We start from the raw sequence: 24,161 nt of genomic DNA on the forward strand, positions 1-24,161 counted from the left end.
TTTGTGGCGTGGGACAATCTATTGTGGGTGAATTCGTTTCCAACTAATAATCTGTCCAAATAACGTGAAATAATGATGTATGATAGAATTGTTCAGATAAACCTTATTACACTTCCACAAAATTTTAATAATTAAACTTGGTACAGTTTATCCTAGAATTAGAAACTGATTGCTCTGTTTTAATGAAGTAATGCCCGGTCAGATATATTGGCAATTAATAGTGGTTATAATGTGAACTGCTGCTAGGCAGTGTTGGTGAGTACTCAAAATCTACTTGCAATTAATGTTCGTTTATCAATAAGAATAGTGTTCGTCAGTGAAATGCAATATCAATGAAGTTTCACAATAGTTTGTAATTTAACTTTTGAAACCTCTGGTATATTGGCATTTCTGGAAAAGAACAATCTTATACTCTCATTCGTTTAGCAAATTCTGTGTAACAGTTTGTATGTGTAATGGGATTTATTAGGTCGTAAATCGTTCTAATGAATGAATTGATTTGCATTACAGTATTGTTAAGCAACGTGATCAACAAGGTGACAGGTGTCGTAATTAAAACAGCACCTCGATATTTTGGATAAATTTTAGATTCGTTTGGCCGCGCGGGGTCATCCGAGCGGTGTAACGCGCTGCCGTCATGGACTGCGCGGCTGGTCCCGGCGGAGGTTCGAGTCCTTCCTCGGGCATGGGTGTGTGTGTTTGTCATCACGATAATTTAGGTTAAGTAGTGTGTAAGCTTAGGGACTGATGACCTTAGCAGTTAAGTCCCATAAGATTTCACACACATTTGAACATTTTTCGGTTCGTTTTTATCAAAAATCAGTATTTGTCTCGAAAAGTAATTTCATACTTCATGGATTAAATTCAAGCACGTTACCAATTATTATACCTGATTTAATGGAAAGGCTCAATCATGTATTGGCGTGTAGCGTGTTTCGAATCGAGCGCGCAGGTTTCAATTTTCCATGATGGGCTAAACGACTTTTGTAATAACATGAAGTGTCTAAATCACGTTAAGTCTAAATGAAACTGGATTAGTCTCTATCCGGCTCAAAATAACAAAATGAAGTTCACCGCATAGGCCAGCGAACTTTACACGCACACTTTTAGCACTCCAAGTGGTTGCTTGTCTAAGAATAAAAGCCGCACATAAATTCACACTTTTTACATGCATACAAAAGTCAAAAACCTTTATATTAAACGGATACATTATGGCATGCAACTACTAATTAAACATTTCCTATTCTAAATAAAAGTCAAGAAAATTGATACTTGCTTGGAAAGAACGAAATACCTGTACTGCAAAATACTATCAGTTGAGTAATGTGCGGACTTTTATGACAAATTTGGTACCCTTTGCATCGCTACAACCCGCTGAACTGTCGGAACATCGATGCTGCCGATGACGTGCTGAATGGCTGTTTTCGGCTCAGCAGTGGTTTTGGGGTTACTGCTGTACACCTTGTTTTTAACATAGCTCCACCAAAAGGAGTCGCATGTGTTCACGTCATGAGAATATGGCGGCCAGTCGAGGCCTATGCCGGTGGTCTCCGGGTACCCCAGAGCCAGAATGCGGCACGCAAAGTGCTCCCCCAGGACATCAAACACTCTCCTGCTTCTATGGGGTCGAACTCCGTCTTGCATGAGTCACATCTTCAAATCAGAGTCACTTTGGCCAGTGTCCATAGAATCATCTTTCAAAACCTTCACGTACCGTTCGGTAGTCACTGTACCATCAAGGAATGTTGTTGTTGTTGTTGTGGTCTTCAGTCCTGAGACTGGTTTGATGCAGCTCTCCATGCTACTTTATCCTGTGCAAGCTTCTTCATCTCCCAGAACCCACTGCAACCCACATCCTTCTGAATCTGCTTAGTATAGTCATCTCTTGGTCTCTCTCTACGATTTTTACCCTCTACGCTGCCCTCCAATACTAAATTGGTGATCCCTTGATGCCTCAGAACATGTCCTACCAACCGATCCCTTATTCTGGTCAATTTGTGCCACAAACTTCTCTTCTCCCCAATCCTATTCAATACTTCCTCATTAGTTACGTGATCTACCCATCTAATCTTCAATATTCTTCTGTAGCACCACATTTCGAATGCTTCTATTCTCTTCTTCTCCAAACTATTTATCGTCCATGTTTCACTTCCATACATGGCCACACTCCATACAAATACTTTCAGAAATGACTTCCTGACAAATCTATACTCGATGTTAACACATTTCTCTTCTTCAGAAACGCTTTCCTTGCCATTGCCAGTCTGCATTTTATATCCTCTCTACTTCGACCATCATCAGTTATTTTGCTCCCCAAATAGCAAAACTCCTTTACTACTTTAAGTGTCTCCTTTCCCAATCTAATTCCCTCAGCATCAACCGACTTAATACGACTACGTTCCATTATCCTCGTTTTGCTTTTGTTGATTTTCATATTATATTCTCTTTTCAAGACACTGTCCATTTAGTTCAACTGCTCTTCCAAGTCCTTTGCTGTCTCTCACAGAATTACAATGTCATCGGCGAACCTCAAAGTTTTTATTTCTCCTCCATGGATTTTAATACCTACTCCGAATTTTTCTTTTGTTTCCTTTACTGCCAGCTCAATATACAGATATATCGGGGAGAGGCTACAACCCTGGCTTACTCCCTTCCCAGCCACTGCTTCCGTTTCGTGCCCCTCGACTCTTATAACTGCCATCTGGTTTCTGTACAAATTGTAAATAGCCTTTCACTCCCTGTATTTTACCCCTGCCACCTTTAGAATTTGAAAGAGAGTATTCCAGTCAACATTGTCAAAAGCTTTCTCTAAGTCTAAAAATACTATAAACGTAGGTTTGCCTTATCTTAGAAGAAAGAAGTCGTATGGTCAGTATTGCCTCACGCGTTCCAGTATTTCTACGGAATCCAAACTGATCTTTCCCGAGGTCGGCTTCTACTGGTTTTTCCATTCGTCTGTAAAGAATTCGTGTTAGTAATTTGCAGCTGTAGCTTATTAAACTGATTCGTCGGTAATTTTCACATCTGTCAACACCTGCCTTCTTTGGGATTGAAATTATTATATTCTTCTTGACGTCTGAGTGAATTTCGCCTGTTTCGTACGTCTTGCTCACCAGATGGTAGAGTTTTGTTATGACTGGCTCTCCCAAGGCCGTCAGTAGTTCCAATGGAATGTTATCTACTCCGCGGGCCTAGTTTCGACTCAGGTCTTTCAGTGCTCTGTCAAACTCTACACGCTGTATCGTATCTCCCATTGAGTCTTCATCTACATCCTCTTCGATTTCCATAATATTGTCCTCAAGTACATCGCCCTTGTATAGACCCTCTATATACTCCTTCCACCTTTCTGCTTTCCCTTCTTTGCTTTAAACTGGGTTTCCATCTGAGCTCTTGATGTTCATACAAGTGGTTCTCTTATCTCCAAAGGTCTCTTTAATTTTCCTGTAGGCAGTATCTATCTTACCCCTAGTGAGATAATCCTCTACATCCTTACATTTGTCCTCTAGCCATCCCTGCTTAGCCATTTTGCACTTCCTGTCTATCTCATTTTTGAGACATCACAGGGATTATTCCGTGAGTGGACATTGCACACCACAGAGTCACCCGTTGAGCGAAAAGAGACTTCTCGATTACGAATTGCGGATTCTCAGTTCTCAAAAGCGCCAATTTTCCTCATTGACACTCCCATCCAAATGAAAGTGGGCTTCGCCACCGGGACAATAGGGCATACAGAACCTCGTTTCGCGCTGGAGGAAGGCCATAGAACGACATGGAACTTGCTGTTCCAACAGGACAACGCACGTCCGCATGTATCCCGTGCCATCCAACGTGCTCTAGAAGGTGTAAGTCAACTACCCTGGCCAGCAAGATCTCCGGATCTGTCCCCCATTGAGCATGTTTGGGACTGGATGAAGCGTCGTCTCACGCGGTCTGCACGTTCAGCACGAACGCTGGTCCAACTGAGGCGCCAGGTGGAAATGGCATGGCAAGCCGTTCCACAGGACTACATCCAGCATCTCCACGATCGTCTCCATGGGAGAATAGCAGCCTGCATTGCTGCGAAAGGTGGATATACACTGTATTAGTGCCGACATTGTGCATGCTCTGTTGCCTGTGTCTATGTGCCTGTGGTTCTGTCAGTGTGATCATGTGACGTATCTGACCCCAGGAATGTGTCAATAAAGTTTCCCCTTCCTGGGACAATGAATTCACGGTTTTCTTATTTCAATTTCCAGGAGTGTACATTCAATGAAATGGGAAGTGTTCTTGTCTGGAAACATAGGCAACCAAACAACAGCATACACTACTTCCCATCAAGCCCCTTGGCCAACCGTGCAATTTGAACGTCTCTACACAAACAGTTCAGACGTTATGACGATTTATTTCATGTAGTCCAATAACTGTCATCCTGTATCTCTAACTGTTAATTGTTACCTGGAAAAAATAGGGCCTATTATTCTGTCACCGCTAATAGCGCTAACACTCCTGTTTTTCTGATTATGCAGGGCTTCCTCGTGTGTTACGTTCAGCTGTTCATAACTCCAGTATCGGTTATTTTGCGAATTAACCTATCTACTTGGATGGAACCAGAAAGGACCGAAAAGAAATTTCTCCGTCATATACCCTATTCAAAACCCATTCACAAAACTGCGACCTTTTTCCAGTGTCACTTTGTTTATGTTCTTGCACTGCAGTTCTTTTATAAGGCTGTAACTTCAGTAACTTTGTAGCCTTTCAAACAGAGACACAGGAAAGTTTCTTTTGAAAAAGTTTGAACTGATTTTCTAGACCTTTCAGAGCATGCCCAATGTCATCCAGAGCTTTTCCCGTGAGTACTGTATGGCATTGCCTATGTGTCCTAACAAGAACACATCCCACTTCATTGAATGTATTTACTAATCGACGAATCGTAGTCCAATTAAGAAACTGAACATAATAATCTACTTACTGCATGTGCTGATTCTATGCCATTGTAGCAACCATACGAGTGTTGCCCAGAAAGTAAATCAATGTATTCTTTTTCTTCAATAATTCTTTATTGAACACAATGATAATTACACCCAGCAAAGAATGGTGCTTTATCCACACACCCTATACTTGCACGTAATCTCCATCCCGTTCTGTGGCCTTCCTCCAGCGCGAAACAAGGTAGTGTATGCCCTGTTGCCCTGGTGCTGGAGCCAGTGCTTCACTGTGTAAATCACTTCATCCTCCACAAAATGTCCTTCGCGAATGACGGCCTTTAATGGCCCAAACAAGAGGAAGTCCGAGACGCTATGTCACGTGTGTCAGGTGTGGCAGCTACGGATGGTCTCCCCGACCGCTGCAAATTGTGGGGCTCCGCCTAACCGCCTTCTGATGACCTCACCCTCTGTGCCCAGCGACTAACTTGCTTCTGTCGACAGCAGATGCTCTATAGACTTTGCACAAGCGTTTGTGAATATTCCCCACAGTTTCTTTCTCTGCAGTGAGAAGTTCAATGATGGGACGTTGCTTGTAACGTACATCACCTACAGACGCCATTTTGAAACTATTCTGCAGCTAGACTATCAGTCGGAAGTGACGGAAAAGTGGCGCGCTCACTCAGGAGGCTTCAAGTAATACATACGTAACGTTTCACAATCGTGGCATTGTTTTCGGATGACAAAATAAAAGGCGGTGCATTACTTTCTGGGCAACCCTCTTACATGAATACTCTTTGGCGAATAGAATACGTATGTGTTCCCATTTCACTGGAAACACTTTCACTCAAAACGCCGTACCGCGTCGTCTAACAACACGCGCTGCTTGCGTAAGAAGAAAGACACACAAACAACGACATTATTGCGGATTTGAAATACACTCACCACTAGTTCCGTAAAGGATTGATCACCCTGTACAATACGGGACTGTCGGCATCTAGCTGACTAACCACACCTCCCGATTTGCATTAGAATTTCCCTGCTCCCGTCAGTTTGAACCTTAGTAACCCTGTTCGACTGAGACGCGATAACGTGATCAACAGAATGGACTGTTTCTGAGTATGTGGTCCCTTCATTTGGCACAACACAAACACTTTCTCGTCAAATGAAATTAAACAGTAGAAATTACACAACGGATTTTGATCCAAATGTTCACAGCCAAATGAAGAGCGAGAAATATATTAATGGAGTATCAAACTGACCAGCGTGTCAAGTTTTGCAGCATAAAGTTTAATCTCTTGTGCTTCGACGTGAAATTTTTGTCCACATTTTCACAGCCAAACGAAGAGCTGAAAATGGAGAAACTGAGCAGCATGAGGTCTAGTTTTGGAAAAAAAAATCTGTTACTTGAACATAATCATGGTAATTTAGAAATTCTTAGTGAACCCATGGAAAGTTACACAATCGTTTCTTGTATAAAGTATCGTAGCGAAACAAAGAACGGGAAATGGAAGACTAGGGTATGAAACTTTATTTAATTTTTTCAACATTAAATAAAGTTACAGCATAAATCGAAACTTCGGTGCTTTCTCTTGATCTATATACTCTTAGCAATACATAGAATACCAGTCGATATTTAAATGTGTTATGTTTAAGTTCTTCAGTCCGTGGGTACACATATAAGATTTGCGATAAAGGCCGGCCGGTGTGGCCGAGCGCTTCTAGGCGCTACAGTCTGGAACGCGCAACCGCTACGGTCGCAGGTTCGAAACCTGCCTCGGGCATGAATGTGTCTGATGTCCTTACGTTAGTTAGGTTTAAGTAGTTCTAAGTTCTAGGGGACTGATGAGCTCAGATGTTAAGTCCCATAGTGCTCAGAGCCATTTGAACCATATTTTTCCGATAATGCACGTCGTAAAATTAATAATATGAGTCTTTATCAACTCAAGAACTGTATCAGATGTTCAAGTAGATCACGTAGTTTCACTTTTTGCCCCAGGTCACACCATACTCCGCTTGCGGTTACACTTAAGATTTTTAAAGATATGACTGCAGAATGGCGAAAAATACTTCTAAATGTACCTGTGAAGGTACAAAAACCGTGGACAAGATGTAAAATATACATTTTTGTGTACTTAAAAAAACTGCTTTTTAAAATTCTTCTACTGGTTAAGACGTTAAGTATACATAACTGTACCACAAACATTTTAGAATAGATAAAAAATTTAAACAATTGGATTTAGAAAGTAAATATGTGTAACAACGATGAAGACATTTCTCTCTACTTATATTATCACATGGACTGAAGAGCTTAAGAAAATAAGAAAAAATTCAAAACAACATTCACACAAATGTGTCTCTAACCCACTCTTTTCCTTACTTCCAATCATTTCACAGAACATTTTATAAACACTTCTTTTCAAATATTTTGAAAATTTGTCAGCAGTTGTAAGAAATGAATTTTTCGAAGCAGATGGTGCAGTTGTGCGACCGCTGACTGACTCACCTCGCGGCCGCTCTCCACCGGATCGTCCTCGCCGCGCATCGTGCAGGCCACGTACTGCAGCTGCGACGTGGGGTCGTCCAGCAGCTCCACAGCACACGAGTGTATCTTGTTCCCCTGGCACTCCCCCGGTCCATGCTGGCAACTAAATTCGTACCCCTCGGCAGACACCTTCGTCTGTGTCAAATAAAATGGATTTGTTTAAAGTATACTAAAATGTAATTTTATTCTTTTATGCACAAAGTGCAGACTAGTAGAAACAGTCAAAAGATCTGTGGCTCACGATGTCGGACAAAATGACCTCGAGCAAAGAGCAGCCAATAAATATTAAGAGTAGGGATACAAAGACAAAAAAAGTTATAGCCAAGTCGTACTTTGTGAAATGTGGATGATCTTCGGATGTAATGAAACAGTCGGGCGATGTGGACTACCGTCGTTTCCAACTCGTCGAGGGATTCCGCCAAGCATAATGTTCTCGTGATGCTCTGCAAGGAGCCCACTTCGTATGTAGCCATCGTGTGTGTTTCGTCGCAGAAAAATTGGAAGGTAGGAGACGAGGTACTGGCAGAAGTAAAGCTGTGAGGACGGGGCGTGAGTCGTGCTTGGGTAGGTCAGTTCGCAGAGCACATGCCCGCGAAAGGCAAAGGTCCCGAGTTCGAGTCTCGGTCCAGCACACAGTATTAATCTGCCAGGAAGTTTCAAATTGTTTTCATAGTTTGACAAAATTTTTGGAGGTAAGTTTTCACAAACATGTAATAATTACTCAAAATGAAGATTAACGAATAAAACTGTACCACTTATTAAGTAAACCAGTAGTAAATCGTTATGTACTGCTCGCTTTTTGGGTATGGATACAATCAGCTCTATCGTTATGGTTGCGAAGTCCAAGATGGCATGTCGGGCAATACGGCATACTTGGTATACCATAAGACACTCCTGCATTGTGCAGATACTGAAACGAAGGTTTCATTTGTGATTTATACAAATAAGTAAATACAAAACGAATCATCCGTATCACATAAACAATTAATTGCTTCAGTATTTTGTCTTGAAGTTAATAAACGTAAGGTTTTTTTTATCAAATATTGTTATTTTTTCTGTTAGTGATAAGTAATTCTTTGAGTTTAGATGAAAAACAGTCTCAGAATTGTATTTTTTGTACATAGGGTATTTTTTCACAAATTTACGTATACATCTATAAACATGCTAGTCAAGCCGTCGAATGGTGCGTTGCCGAGGGCACGCTGTAGCACTGCTAGTCATTTCCTTCTCTGTTCTACACGGGAGTAGAGCGACGGAGAAACGAGTTCATATGCCTCCGTACGAGCCCTAATCTTTCTTTTAATCAGGAAAATATTGTAAAAATTAAAAAAGAGTATATAATAATATTTATATACATATATATAATGTGCTGAATTAAACATGTATAGAAAGGCTATTTACAATTTCTACAGTAACCAGATGGCAGTCATAGCAGTCGAGGGGCATGAAAGGGAAACAGTGGTTGGGAAAGGAGTGAGAGGGTTTTGAGTTCCCGATGCATCTCCATAATACCTGTCTGTTGTTCGAGCCTATCGGTAACAATTCTAGCACCCCGCGTCTGAACTGCTTCGACGTTTCCCTTTAATCCGAGCTGGTGCGGGTCCCAAACACGCGAACAGTACTCATCAAAGGGTCGCACTGGTGTCCTGTACGCGGTCACCTTTACCGATGGACTACGCTTTCTCAAGATTCTTCCAGTAAACTGAAGTCGACCTCCCGAGTTCAGTGCTTTAGATGCTCATTCCACTTCATATTGCTTTGCAGCACACTGCTAATACTGTATTCGCACGTTATGGGTTTGTTCTTTCTAACTCACATTTTTCTACATTTAGAGCTAGCTGCCATTCATCACACCAACCAGAAACTTTGTCCAAGTCGTCTTATATCTTCCTAAAGTCACTCAACGACGACACCTTCCCTTACACCACAGTATGCATCATCAACATACGGCTGCAAATTGCTGCTTACCCCGTTCGCCGTATCGTTTGTGTATATAGAGAACAACAGCGGTCCTGTCACGTTTCCCTGGACCACTCTTGCCGATACCCTTGTGTCTGACGAACACTCGCCGTCGGGGATAACATACTGGGTTCCGTTACTTAAGAAGTCTCCGAGCCACTCACGTACCTGAGGACATATTCCGTATGCTTGTATATGATTATCTGCATTTTTACAGCCATATTCCATTTTTCCCAACTATTCTAGGTTTGTTTCCAAGTGCAACTTCTTTTTAAACTCTTTTTACGTTGATAAGTTATTTAAATTATATTTACAGGAATACAAACAGTTACCAAGTGGTTGCAGTTTATGATGTTCAAGAATGAGTTCAGTTTGGAGGTACAGCGACAAAAGTAAATATGTACACATATTTATGGAATATTCCGTCGGTATTTGGAGGAACGTAGGCATATTAAAAACTTGACTACACCGTATTGGTGTTCCACAATAATATTATTGTATTCAAGTTTTTAACTAAAGTGAATATACGCGGACTTCGTTTAACGCAGGCCGCCGAGACTTAAACATGAGAAGTATAAATAAATGAAGAAACTGGCATAGATATTAATTACTTAGCAGAAAATTAAAATTAATTAAATAGTGATTTACATAAGATAATTAGTTGCTGCGAAAACTAGCAACTGATGGTGAACAATAAAAAGTGTGATGTCCGCAACATGAGTACTAGAAAAGTCAGACTGAATTCCATTTACAGGATAAATCACACAAATTTAACGGTTCAAAAATGGTTCAAATGGCTCTGAGCACTATGGGACTCAACAGCTGTGGTCATCAGTCCCCTAGAACTTAGAACTACTTAAACCTAACTAACCTAAGGACATCACGCACATCCATGCCTGAGGCAGGACTCGAACCTGCGACCGTAGCAGTCGCACGGTTCCGGACTGCGCGCCTAGAACCGCGAAATTTAACGGTTGTCGATTCAGCTTAATATATAGGGCTTCAAATAAAGACAACTTCAGCTGGGACTATCACAAAGAAAATGCTTTGGGGAAGGTACATCAAAGAGTGCATTTTATTGGCAGAACAACTAGAAGATGTAACAGCTCTACTAAAGAGATCGCACACACTATGTTCGTCCTCTTCTGCAGCATTTCTGCCCTATATGGCATCCTTGCCAGACAGGATTGGTGGAGAATATCATAAAAGCTTGAAGAAGGCCAGCCCGTTTTGTGTTATCACGAAATAAGGGAGAAAGCATCACAGAATGATAAGCGAGTTGGAGTGTCAATCATTAAGACAAAGGTCTTTGTCGTTGCGGCGAGACTTTTGATGAAATTTCAATCATCAGCTTCCTTTTCTGAATGTCAAAATGTTTTGTTGGCTCTCACACTCATAGGGAGAAAGACCATCTTGATAAAATAAGGGAAAGCAGACCTCACACGGAAACATTTAGGTGTTCATTTTTCCCACGTATTGTTCGACAGTGGAACGGTAGAGAAATGGTCTGATGGTGTTTCTATGAACCGTCCGTTAAACAATGAACTGTGAACCACAGCGTAGTCAGGTAGATATGCATGTAAATGACAATTTGTCGTAACTAATTATGAACCAAAACCTTCCCGTGACTTATCAGAAAAACGTGTATAGTATTTGTTAGTCACAAATCTTATAGGATTCTTAGTCCCCATTTCAGCTATCAGCCTCAAAAGTTAGCTCATCAACGAAGTTCTGAAATAATGGTACCTGCCGTTGCAAAACATGGAATAGCATTAATTTATCACAGAATTACAACGGTTATCAGCAACTGGGCGAATACAATCACAATTCTAATACATATGCGACCCGTGTTATCTTGATGAAAGTGCATTGTAATTATGTCCTTGTTATCATAAAATAATTAATAGCCCAGGTGACAACACATATTGTGGTAGTAATACGTTCCAGTTTTTATGACAAGGCCGTACAGTGAAGTGAGGACAGATATTTGATCATCATTACGGCGCAGTCTTGCTTGCGTTTTTTTTTTTTTTTTTCCCACAGCCAGTTACAATAGTTACGTGCATGGGGTAACTAAGAAATAAAATTTCCTTCAGAAGTTTATCTGATATTTGAGTTGTGTATGATGAAGGTACGTCCACAGCCCATCTTTTTCTGTTACAGTAACGGAAATCATTGCAACACTAAAATAATTAATGTATAGTAATTAAATTTTGGGTATCGTAATACGTCCGACTGCAGCCACTTTCGCCAACGCCGCGAGCGGCTGTGGAGGAGGAAGGGGCCGGACTCCCTGGGGCGAGCCCCCGAGAAGAGGGAGACAGCAGCCATTCTGCAGGCACACAGCGGGAGGCCGGGCCGACGTCCTCGCCTCGCCACGATGCGGAGGGCCCGTCTGACAGCGAGAAGCGTGCCGGGAGTTGGTGGACACCTGCAGCCATTAGGATGGAACGCCGAGAAATTATGCGCCAAAGCCAGCATTCCTAAGAAGATGTTTTCTCGGCAGTGAGGACATTCCTTGTTAGTGACGGACGACAGCAGAGTTAGAGACGGAGCCCGAACATGAGTCTGTCGAGGGCTCATGCAGAGAGAGCGATTACAAAAAAGTGTTGTGTAGCTGGTCTCCCAAAAGCCCCGGAATGCAGGAAAACATCTTAAGAATGTGAAATCGTGACAAATATACAAGCCAGCCCACGCCCGATAGAAAATTTCCGCCCAGCACGGAGAGGCGTGGCGATGAAACGGCGATCTGTCATTGGACTGCATTGAAAATTTCGTCCGCCAATGACAACGCCGAAAGCAAGAATATGTCGAAGAGGAGATGAGCTGAGAGAGGGAGGGGAAGCCAGAGTGGGTAGTGGAGACACAGCGGAACCGAGAGGACATGGGCGATTTCTTTTCCACCCGTCGCCAACATCTGCCTTCCGACGCCATGATAACAGAGATTCAGCCACGTAACTGACAACGGGCGGACAACGCGGAATCGGACCCGTCGCAAAACCGCGACTGCTGATGAGGGCAGCCAACACGTGTAGCACAGCTCCGATGCTACGCGCCGTACTGCCGCAGCGCCTGCCGCCGGCAGCAGTATAATACGAACGATAACGAACAATGATGAGACGAATCGTTCCCTCCTCCTTCCCCTTAATAACTGAGTCGTGTCTACACGCAGTCAAATCGGCCCTGAGATTTGTAATTTTGTTTTCTTTTGTGTAAACAGCACGAAAATAAATACATCTACGTGATTACTCGGCTCTTCACAATAAAGTGCCTGGCGGAGGATTCATGCTGCCTCTCTACCGTTCCACTCTCGAACGGCACGCGGGAAAAACGAGCACTTAAATTTTTCTGTGCGAGCCCTGATTTCTCTTACTTTATCGTGATGATCATTTCTTCCTATGTAGGTGGGAGTCAACAGAATATTTTCGCAATCGGAGGAGAAAACTGGTGTTTGAAATTTCATGAGATGTTCTCGTCGCAACGAAAAACGCCTTTGTTTTAATGATTGCCACTCCAGTTCACGTATCATGTCTGTGACACTATCTCCCCTATTTCGTGATAATACAAGACGAGCTGCCCTTCTTTGTACTTTTTCGATGATATCCGTCAGTCCCACCTGATGCGAATCCCACGCCGCTCAGCAATACTCCAGAACAGAGCGGACAAGCGTGGTGTAAGCAGTATCTTTGGTAGACCTGTTACACCTTCTAAGTGTTCTGCCAATGAATCGCAGTCTTTGGTTTGCTCTACCCACAATATTATCTATGTGATCGTTCCAGTTTAGGTTATCTGTAACTGTAATCTCTAAGTATTTAGCTGAATTTACAGCCTTCAGATTTGTGTGACTTAACACGTAATCGAAATTTAGCTGTTTTCTTTTATTACTCGTGTGAATAACTTCACACTTTTCTTTATTCAGGATCAATTGCCACTTTTCGCACCATACAGATATCTTAACTAAATCATTTTGCAAGTCATTTTGATCATCTGATGACTTTACATGACGGTAAAGGACAGCATCATATGCAAACAATCTAAGACGGCTACTCAGATTGTCTCCTATGTCGTTAATATAGGTCAGGAACAATAGAGGGTCATAACACTTCCTTGGGGAACGCATGCTATTACTTCTCTTTTAATCGATGACTTTTCGTCTATTGCTACGAACTGTAACCTTTCTGATAGGAAATCACGAATTCAGTCGCACAGCTGAGGCGATACTCCGTAGGCTAAATGGCTCTGAGCACTATGGGACTCAACTGCTGTGGTCATCAGTCCCCTAGAACTTAGAACTACTTAAACCTAACTAACCTAAGGACATCACACACATCCATGCCCGAGGCAGGATTCGAACCTGCGACCGTAGCAGTCGCACGGTTCCGGACTGCGCGCCTAGAACCGCTCGGCCACAGCGGCCGGCGATACTCCGAAGGCACGCAGCTTGGTTAGAATACGCTTCTGAAGACCTGTGTCGAAAGCCTTCTGGAAATCTAAAAACAAATGGAATCAATTTGACATCCTCTGTCGATAGCACTTACTACTTTATGAGTATAAAGTGGTAGTTGGGTTTCACAAGAACGATATTTTCTGATACCGTGCTGATTATGTCAATAAATCGTTTTCTTCGAGGTACTTCATAATGTTCGAATACAGTATAAGTTCCAAAACCCTACTGAAAATCGTCGTTAGTGATGTAGGCCTGTAATTCAGCGGATTACTCCAACTTCCCTTTTTTGGTATTGGTGTGACACGAGCAATATTCCAGTCTTTAGGTATGGAACTATCTGTGAGCGAGTGGTTGTATATAATTGCTAAATATGGATCTATTTTATCAACATACTCTGAAAGGAATCTGACTGGTATACAATCTACATCGAAGGCCTTGCCTCTATTAAGTGATTTAAGCTGCTTTGTTACACCAAGGATATCTACTTCTATATTTCTCATCTTGGCAGTTGTTCTGGGTTGTAATTCAGGAATATTTACTTCGTTTTGTTTGTTGAAGGAGTTTCGGAAAACCGCGTTTAATAACTATGTTTAAGTGGCACTGTCATCAGTGACTACACCGTTGTCATCGCGCAGTGAAGGTATTGATTGCGTCTTGCCACTGGTCTGCTTTATGTATGACCAGAATGTCTTTGGGTTTTCTGCCACGATTCGACACAGAATTTCGTTGTGGAAATTATTAAAAGCATCTCGCATTGTAGTAGGCGCCATATTTCGAACTTCTGTAAGACTTTGCCGATGTTGGGGATTTTGCGTTCTTTTAAATTTAGCATGCTCTCTTCGTCGCTTCTGCAGCAACGATATGACCCGTTTTGTGTACCATGGTGGATCAGTACCATCACTTATTAATTTATGTGGTATATATCTATCAATTGCTGTTGATACTATCTCCTGAAAACATTCTACAACTTTTCTACCCTTACATCAGCCTTGCTGTGCTGGTACACCGAACGGCTGAAAACAAGGGGAAACTTCGGCCGTAATTTTTCCCGAGGGCATGCAGCTTTACTGTATGATTAAATGATGATGGCGTCCTCTTGGGTAAAATATTCCGGAGGTAAAATAGTCCCCCATTCGGATCTCCGGGCGGGGACTACTCAAGAGAATGTCGTTACCAGGAGGAAGAAGACTGGCGTTCTAAGGATCGGAGCGTGGAATGTCAGATCACTTAAGCGGGCAGGTAGGTTAGAAAATTTAAAAAGGGAAATGGATAGGTTAAAGTTAGATATAGTGGGAATTAGTGAAGTTCGGTGGGAGGAGGAGCTAGACTTCTGGTCAGGTGACTACAGGGTTATCAACACAAAATCAAATAGGGGTAATGCAGGAGTAGGTTTAATAATTAATAGGAAAATAGGAATGCGGATAAGCTACTACAAACAGCATAGTGAACGCATTATTGTGGCCAAGATAGACACGAAGCCCACACCTACTACAGTAGTACAAGTTTATATGCAAACTAGCTCTGCAGATGACGAAGAAATTGAAGAAATGTATGATGAAATAAAAGAAATCATTCAGATAGTGAAGGGAGATGAAAATTTAATAGTCATGGGTGACTGGAATTCGAGTGTAGGAAAAGAGAGAGAAGGAAACGTAGTAGGTGAATATGGATTGGGGCTAAAAAATGAAAGAAGAAGCCGCCTGGTAGAATTTTCCACAGACGACAACTTAATCATAGCTAACACTTGGTTTCAGAATCATGAAAGGAGGCTGTATACATGGAAGAACCCTGGAGATACTAAATGGTATCAGATAGGTTATATAATGGTAAGACAGAGATTTAGGAACCAGGTTTTTAATTGTAAGACATTTCCAGTGGCAGATGTGGACTCTGACCACAATCTATTGATTATGACCTGTAGATCAAAACTGAAGAAATTGCAAAAAGGTGGGAATTTAAGGAGATGGGACCTGGATAAACTGAAAGAACCAGAGGTTGTACAGAGTTTCAGGGAGAGCATAAGGGAACATTTGACAAGAATGGTGGAAAGAAATACAGTAGAAGAAGAATGGGTAGCTCTGAGGGATGAAGTAGTGAAGGCAGCAGGAAAAGTAGGTAAAAAGACGAGGGCTAGTAGAAATCCTTGGGTAACAGAAGAAATATTCAATTTAATTGATGAAAGGAGAAAATGCAGTAAATGAAGCAGGCAAAAAGGAATACAAACGTCTCAAATATGAGATCGATAGGAAGTGCAAAATGGCTAAGCAGGAATGGCTAGAGGACAAATGTAAGGATGTAGAGGCTTATCTCACAAGGGGTAAGATAGATACTGCCTACAGGAAAATTAAAGAGATCTTTGGAGAAAAGAGAACCACTTGTATGAACATCAAGAGCTCAGATGGAAAGCCAGTTCTAAGCAAAGAAAGGAAAGCAGAAAGGTGGTAGGAGTATATAGAGGGTCTATACAAGGGCGATGTACTTGAGGACAATATTATGGAAATGGAAGAGGATGTAGATGTATATGAAATAGGAGATACGATACTGCGTGAAGAGATTGACAGAGCACTGAAAGACCTAAGTCGAAACAAGGCCCCCGGAATAGACAACATTCCATTGGAACTACTGACAGCCTTGGGAGAGCCAGTCATGACAAAACTCTACCATCTGGTGAGCAAGACGTACGAAACTGGCGAAATTCACTCAGACGTCAAGAAGAATATAATAATTCAAATCCCAAGGAAGGCAGGTGTTGACAGATGTGAAAATTACCGAACAATCAGTTTAATAAGCTACAGCTGCAAATTACTAACACGAATTCTTTACAGACGAATGGAAAAACTAGTAGAAGCCGAAATCGGGAAAGATCAGTTTGGATTCCGTAGGAATACTGGAACGCGTGAGGCAATACTGACCATACGACTTCTTTCTTCTAAGATAAGGCAAACCTACGTTTGTAGTATTTTTAGACTTAGAGAAAGATTTTGACAATGTTGACTGGAATACTCTCTTTCAAATTCTAAAGGTGGCAGGGGTAAAATACAGGGAGCGAAAGGCTATTTACAATTTGTACAGAAACCAGATGGCAGTTATAAGAGTGGAGGGGCACGAAAGGGAAGCAGTGGTTGGGAAGGGAGTAAGACAGGGTTGTAGCCTCTCCCCGATGTTATTCAATCTGTATATTGAGCAAGCAGTAAAGGAAACAAAAGAAAAATTCGGAGTAGGTATTAAAATACATGGAGAAGAAATAAAAACTTTGAGGTTCGCCGATGACATTGTAATTCTGTGAGAGACAGCAAAGGACTTGGAAGAGCAGTTGAACTAAATGGACAGTGTCTTGAAAAGACGATATAAGATGAACATCAACATAAGAAAAACGAGGATAATGTAACGTAGTCGTATTAAGTGGGGTGATGCTGAGGGAATTAGATTAGGAAAGGAGACACTTAAAGTAGTAAAGGAATTTTGCTATTTGGGGAGAAAAATAACTGATGATGGTCGAAGTAGAGAGGAATATAAAATGCAGACTGGCAATGGCAAGGAAAGCGTTTCTGAAGAAGAGAAATTTGTTAACATCGAGTATAGATTTAAGTGTCAGGAAGTCATTTCTGAAAGTATTTGTATGGAGTGTAGCCATGTATGGAAGTGAAACATGGACGATAAATAGTTTGGACAAGAAGAGAATAGAAGCATTCGAAATGTGCTGTTACAGAAGAATGCTGAAGATTAGATGGGTAGATCACATAACTAATGAGGAAGTATTGAATAGGATTGGGGAGAAGAGAAATTTGTGGCACAACTTGACTAGAAGAAGGGATCGATTGGTAGGACATGTTCTGAGGCATCAAGGGATCACCAATTTAGCATTGTAGGGGTACGTGGAGGGTAAAAATCGTAAAGGGAGACCAAGAGATGAATACACTAAGCAGATTCAGAAGGACGTAGGTTGCAGTAGGTACTGGGAGATGAAGAAATTTGTTCAGGATAGAGTAGCATGGAGAGCTGCATCAGACCAGTCTCATGACTGAAGACCACAACAACAACACATGATCAGATCGGAAGGAGTGAAGACTGTCTCTTAAATAGGCGTTAAGTGCATTTTTATCAGCATTTATAAATAGATATACGTTGCGTTTCTTTTTAATGGTTGTAGTGTTCCGGTGTTCAGCGTAGCAGCAACTGCAATGTGGTCTCTAATCCCTGTGTTCGTCACAACACTCACTATTTGTCCAGAATTATTTGTTGCTTAAAGGGTTAAGTATGGTTTTGCAAGCACTTACGCTTCGAGCGCGCTCATGAACTAATTGTTCAAAATAATTTTCTGAGAAAGCATTCAGTACAATTTCGGATGATGTTTTATGCCTGCCGCCGGCTTTAAACGTATAACTTTTCCAGCATATCGAAGGTAGATTGAAGTCACCACCGACTATAATTGTATGAGTGGGGTACGTATTTGGAATGAGACTCAGGTTTTCTTTGAACTGTTGAGCAACTATAACTTCTGAGACGGGGGTCGGTAAAACGATCCAATCAATAATTTAGTTCTACTGTCAGGTATAACCTCTACCCATACTATTTCACACGAACTATCTACCTCAATTTCGCTACAAGGCAAACTACCTCTGACAGCAATAAATAAATACTCCACCACCAACTGTATTTAATCTATCCTTTCTGAACACTATTAGATCATTTGAAAAAATTTCGGCTGAGTTATTTCCGACCTTGGCTAGCTTTTTGTACCTAGAACTATTTGAGCTTCAGTGCTTTCTAGTAGGGGATGGAGCTCTGTTTCCTTCCCAACACAGCTACGACAATTTACAACTACAATACCAATCGTTTCTACAACTACCTTACTGTGTTTCACCTGCCCACTTTCTGACGGACGCCCCTTCTGTGGTTCCCTGAGACCCTCTAACCTAAAAAATACATTTCTTTCATGTTTTGATCATATAAGCAATCTTTTACATTCATTCATGAAGCCCTTAATTTTGTACCCTTTGTGTTTGGTTTCATTTAATCATTGATATCAATTAATTGTTGACTCCTAACGTGGAGTAATAGCACCAGTCATCTACTCGGCATTTCAAGTCTGACAACGGATAGAAGAAATTCACAATTCACTACATTGGTGATGTTCATGGTATCCGATGTCAGCAAATAATTTCACGAGTTCGCTAGATTTTTGGCGCCCAGCCTGGGAAAACGTCAGTAGTCATCTGCTCTCCTCTACACATCATTTCATGTCCGACAAGAATTCTCAGTTCACAACATATTTGGCCCCCCTGCGTGGGGCGACCAGTATGTGATGTCGAGTTCACCACAGTATACATTTGTCTAGATAAAATATTTAAGCGATTATCACAGGTCAATGTGAGAGCTAAATAGGCCATTGTAAACGTGAAATGCTGGTTCATAATAACAGGCGTAACCGTCATAACGTTGAATGCAACTGTGTTAACGTGCATGCATTGTGTTCTGCATGTGCCAGATTTCGTTTGTGGGATAGAGATCCATGACTGTTGCTCTTGTCTGTCAATTTAGGGCCAGTTTGTGCTGTGTTTGGATGACGCTGGAGTAACAGTCCGACGAAGGCCCAATATGTGTTCGATTGGAGACAGATCTGGTGATCGAGCAGGCCAAGAAAACATGTCTATATTCTGTCGAGCATACTGGGTTACAACAGCGGGATGTAGTCCAGCGTTATCCTACTGGAAAACACACCCTGGAACACTGTTCATGAATGGCAAGTCCGAATCACCAGACTAACGTACAAATTTGCAATCAGGCTTCTTGGGATAAGGAGAAGACTGCTCGTGGCGTCATACGACATAGCACCCCAGACGATAACTCCAGGTATAGATCCATTGCGTTTAGCACGCAGGCACGCTGGTTGCAGGCACTCAACTCGCCTCATTCTAACGAACACGTACTCGTCACTGGCACCGGAGTAGGACCAGCTTTCATCAGAAAGCACAATAGACTTCCACCCTGTCCAGCATGGAATGCACGCTACAGGGCGTGTGTCTCGGAGCTGTCCTTGGAATGACCGATTTGTAGCATTTCGTCGTGTCGCTGTGGTGCCAAATGCTGCTCAGGTGGCTGCTGCAGATGCAGTACAATGTGCCAGAGCTATTCGCCTAGCATCATGGTCTTCCCTCTCGGTAGCTCCACGTGGCCGTCGGGAGCCCGGACTTCTTCCGACCGTACATTCCAGTGACCATTGCTGCCAGCAGTCATGTACAGTGACTACATTCCTGTCAAGTCATTCTCCAATATTGCAGGAGAAACATCCAGCCTCTCGTAACCCTATTACACCACCCCTTTCAATCTCAGTGAAGTGCTGGAAACTTCGTATTTCTTGCCTTAAAGGCATTCGTGACTAGCATCAATTCGCCACGTCCAATAGCGCTCACAACCGTTAAAGTGGTGTATTTAAAGCCAAGCTGACTTGCATCCCCATAGTGGCACTACTAGCACCACACTGGCGCGAAATTTGAATAGGCAGCATCTTTCGTATGTACACTACTGGCCATTGAAATTGCTACACCACGAAGATGACGTGCTACAGAGCGAAATTTAACCGACAGGAAGAATATGCTGTGATATGCAAATGATTAGCTTTTCAGAGCATTCACACAAGGTTGGCGTCGGTGGCGACACCTACAACGTGTTGACATCAGGAAAGTTTCCAACCGATTTCTCATACACAAACAGCAGTTGACCAGCGTTGCCTGGTGAAACGTTGTTGTGATGCCTCGTGTAAGGAGGAGAAATGCGTACCATCACGTTTCCGACTTTGATAAAGGTCGGATTGTAGCCTATCGCTTTGCGGTTTATCGCGTTGGTCGAGATCCATTGATTGTTATCATAATATTGAGTCGGTGGGTTCAGGAGGGTAATACGGAACGCCGAGCTGGATCCCAACAGCCTCATATCACTAGCAGTCGAGATGACAGGCACTTCATCCTCATGGATCGTGCAGCCACGTCTCGATCCTTGAGTCAACAGATGGGGACGTTTGCAAAACAACAACCATTTGCACGAACAGTTTGACGACGTTTGCAAAAGCATGGACTATCAGCTCGGAGACCATGGCTGCGGTTACCCTTGACGCTGCATCACAGACAGGAGCGCCTGCGATGGTGTACTCAATGACGAACTTAGGTGCACGAATGGCAAAACGTCATTTTTTCGGATGAATCCAAGTTCTGTTTACAGCATCATGATGGTCGCATCCGTCTTTGGCAGCATCGCGGTGAACGCACATTCGAAGCGTGTATTTGTCATCTCCATACTGGCGTATCAACCGGCGTGATGGTATGGGGTAGCATTGGTTATACGTCTCGGTCACCTCTTGCTCGCATTGACGGCACTTTGAACAATGGACGTTACATTTCAGATGTGTTACGACCCGTTGCTTTACCCTTCATTCGATCCCTGTGGAACCCTACATTTCAGCAGGATAATGCACGACGGCGTGTTACAGGTCCTGTACGGGCCTTTCTGGATACAGAAAATGTTCTACTGCTGCTCTGGCTAGAACATTCTCCAGGTCTTTCACCAACTGAAAACGTCTGATCAATAGTGGCCGAGCAACTGCCTCGTCACAATACGCCAGTCACTACTCTTGATGAACTGTGGTATCGTGTTGAAGCTTCATGGGCAGCTGTACCAGTACACTCCATCCAAGCTCTGTTTGACTCAATTCCCAGGCGTATCAAGGCCGTTATTACGGCCAGAGGTGGTTGTTATGGGTACTGATTTCTCAGGATCTATGCACCCACAGTGCGTGAAAATGTAATCACATGTCAGTTCTAGTATAATATGTTTGTCCAATAAATACCGGTTTATCATATGCATTTCTTCTTGGTGTAGCAATTTTAATGGCCAGTAGTGTAGAAACACGCCTACCAACTTTCATTTTGTCGCACAACCCCTCGTACGTGGTGTGATATTTTTTCGTCAGTGTATAATCCCAGTTTCGTAGGGATGAGCTGCTTCTACAGGATTACATTTGTAAAGCAGATTAGCACGAAGCCCTCGTGAATTCCCCATCCTGCCTACCCAACGTGTAAGTATCCTCAGCTTATTCAGGTTTCTACGTCCCAATCGGTTTGTATTCCTCTCTTTCACTGATTGTATTATCGACTGATTCAATACTTCTCAGGATTTCAGGTTGGTTGAAACGCTGCTCGTAAGAGGAATGCTATCATGTGAGAAACTGTTAAGTTACTTAGCTTTTTTATTTTCTCTTGTTACGTTAGTGATCATAGTTTTGATCTAGCTACTGGTGTTTGGCTTATACCCATTTGGAATGAGCTGTTCTTTGCTCATTTCACTTAAAATGGTATCGTCAGGTCCAGCCTCTGTTCCCTACTTATTACAGTAACTAAAGCTGAAAAATGCTGTGATACGGGTTTCCATGAGGTGATTGTTATCAGAAAACTGAGCTCCCGGAAAGTAACATACAAAATGAGATCAGAACGTCGTGTTGCATACGTATGAGTATAAACCAATGACATTCTCCAGTGTAGCTGACACGTATTTGTGCACCTCTGTGCAGTCATTGTTCTTGTATTCTTATGGTCTAATATCTATTGCTGAAGGTAGTTTTCGAGTGTGGCCGTTTGGCAGCGTAATAACTGTGGCTGAGGAAAGCAAGTTACTAAATTCAGACTGACAGTAGAAAGATAAGCTTATACGCAAAAGAATGGTAATGTAACATATAAATCTAAATTTCACTTCATTTAAAAATTCCACGTTGGAAGGTGCTGCTCAGTGCACGAGCTGAGAAAATCAAAACTGGTCCGTAAAATACTTGTAAGACTAACGCGGAGCTAGCCATTCTTAAACGCCGGGAGCCGTAATTTCGATGCACCAACCCGTTTCTGTAACATATATGCACAATCGCGCCTCATACACGCACCACAAAATTGCGTCCACGATAAAACACAACGAGTTTATTGTCGAGTGTTATGCGGCGCAGATTTCGAACAAAGCGTGTGCGAAATTGTCTGCGCAAGAGTTTAACACTGGGCAGTGTTTTCGCAAAACCTCCAAGAAAGTCTGAAATGCAAAATTTAGTGGCAAACCAGCACAAAAGGCAATCTGTAGTGAATAAAATCTGTGACGTTCATAAACAAGGGTCAGTTCGACGTCAGTCGTATTGTAAATATTTTCCGGAACAGCTTTCATTTAGAGCATATCTCCGTCTGAAGGACACTGTATCGTACAACGGACCAACACAGGCTCTGCCGTATACTTTTGTGTAAAACAAAGGTCACGACTTTAACAAATACCTCTCTCTCTGTGCGGGAATCGCAGATTCTGTGCGAGAACATGACGTAGACACTGTGCGACATATCGGTGTTTGGATTGGTCCTGGAGGCATGCTCAGATAGCCATCATAATATTAATACTTGAACACGAAAACTGAAGTACCGATTTTCAATATTAATTATACACAGAGGCCAATGAGACTTACATAATTTGAAAGCTGCTGTGCCATAAATGTGACCAAGGAAAAAAATCATGGATGTACGAACCGATAACAGTTCAAAATGAGCAGATGCATTCATATTGATAATTCTGATGCCACCTTCTCTGTCATGCATTAAAGTCTCCAGTACATGAAGAACGGAAATTGAAGTGCTAGCACCGATCAGGTGCCACGGTAGAAATGACACGTGAAGTAACAATGTTTCGTGAATAAGTTTTCTATGAATGCTCATGTTTAAATGTTGCTGTTAGTTCATTTGCAGTAAGACAAGCTAACCGGGCAGCTACAATGCCACAACTGCTACGTCGCTGATGTTGTGAGCAGTGTAAAACGAAACGTTACCACGAAGCGGTCGGGGGCAACAAACGTTGTTTATTATGTCTTTTTCACTTACTTTTGTCTGAGAGTGGACGGAACTAACTTTAGGTTGTTTAGCCGCCACCACCACAAATTTTGAAGTGTTCGTAATTTTCAGTTTCCTCATTTTGATGGCTATGTCTTCCCTTATTATATGGAAACTGTATTTGTTTTAGGTTATGTGTTGAAGAAGAACTCTAACGGGTCGGACTGAAGGCGAATAGCTAGAGAGACCCAGTTTTTGCATAGAGTAATAGGAGTAATGTTCTCACTGATAATGATTATTCCATTGCTGTTTTGAAAAATATATTTAAATACGCACCGAACGTAATTCTAAATAGTTTTAAGAGTTATAATTGCAGTTTGATGATTTACACTGCAGATCATTTCAGATCTAAGTTACTTTACTGCAATACAACGATATTCACACGTGTTGCCATAAAGGAAAAGTTA

General features: G+C 42.1%; 1 protein-coding gene across 1 annotated transcript in view; it reads right to left on the reverse strand.

The window, feature by feature from the left end:
* The window catches only part of LOC126335596 (gamma-interferon-inducible lysosomal thiol reductase-like), a 107,643-nt gene that overhangs the window by 60,762 nt on the left and 22,720 nt on the right, over positions 1 to 24,161 (reverse strand). Inside the window, exon 3 of the mRNA XM_049999046.1 lies at positions 7,408 to 7,581. Coding sequence (XP_049855003.1) covers positions 7,408 to 7,581 — 174 coding nt within the window. The remainder of the gene's footprint in view (positions 1 to 7,407; positions 7,582 to 24,161) is intronic.

The sequence above is a fragment of the Schistocerca gregaria genome, chromosome 2 (assembly GCF_023897955.1).
Source record: "Schistocerca gregaria isolate iqSchGreg1 chromosome 2, iqSchGreg1.2, whole genome shotgun sequence".
Classification (NCBI taxonomy): domain Eukaryota; kingdom Metazoa; phylum Arthropoda; class Insecta; order Orthoptera; family Acrididae; genus Schistocerca; species Schistocerca gregaria.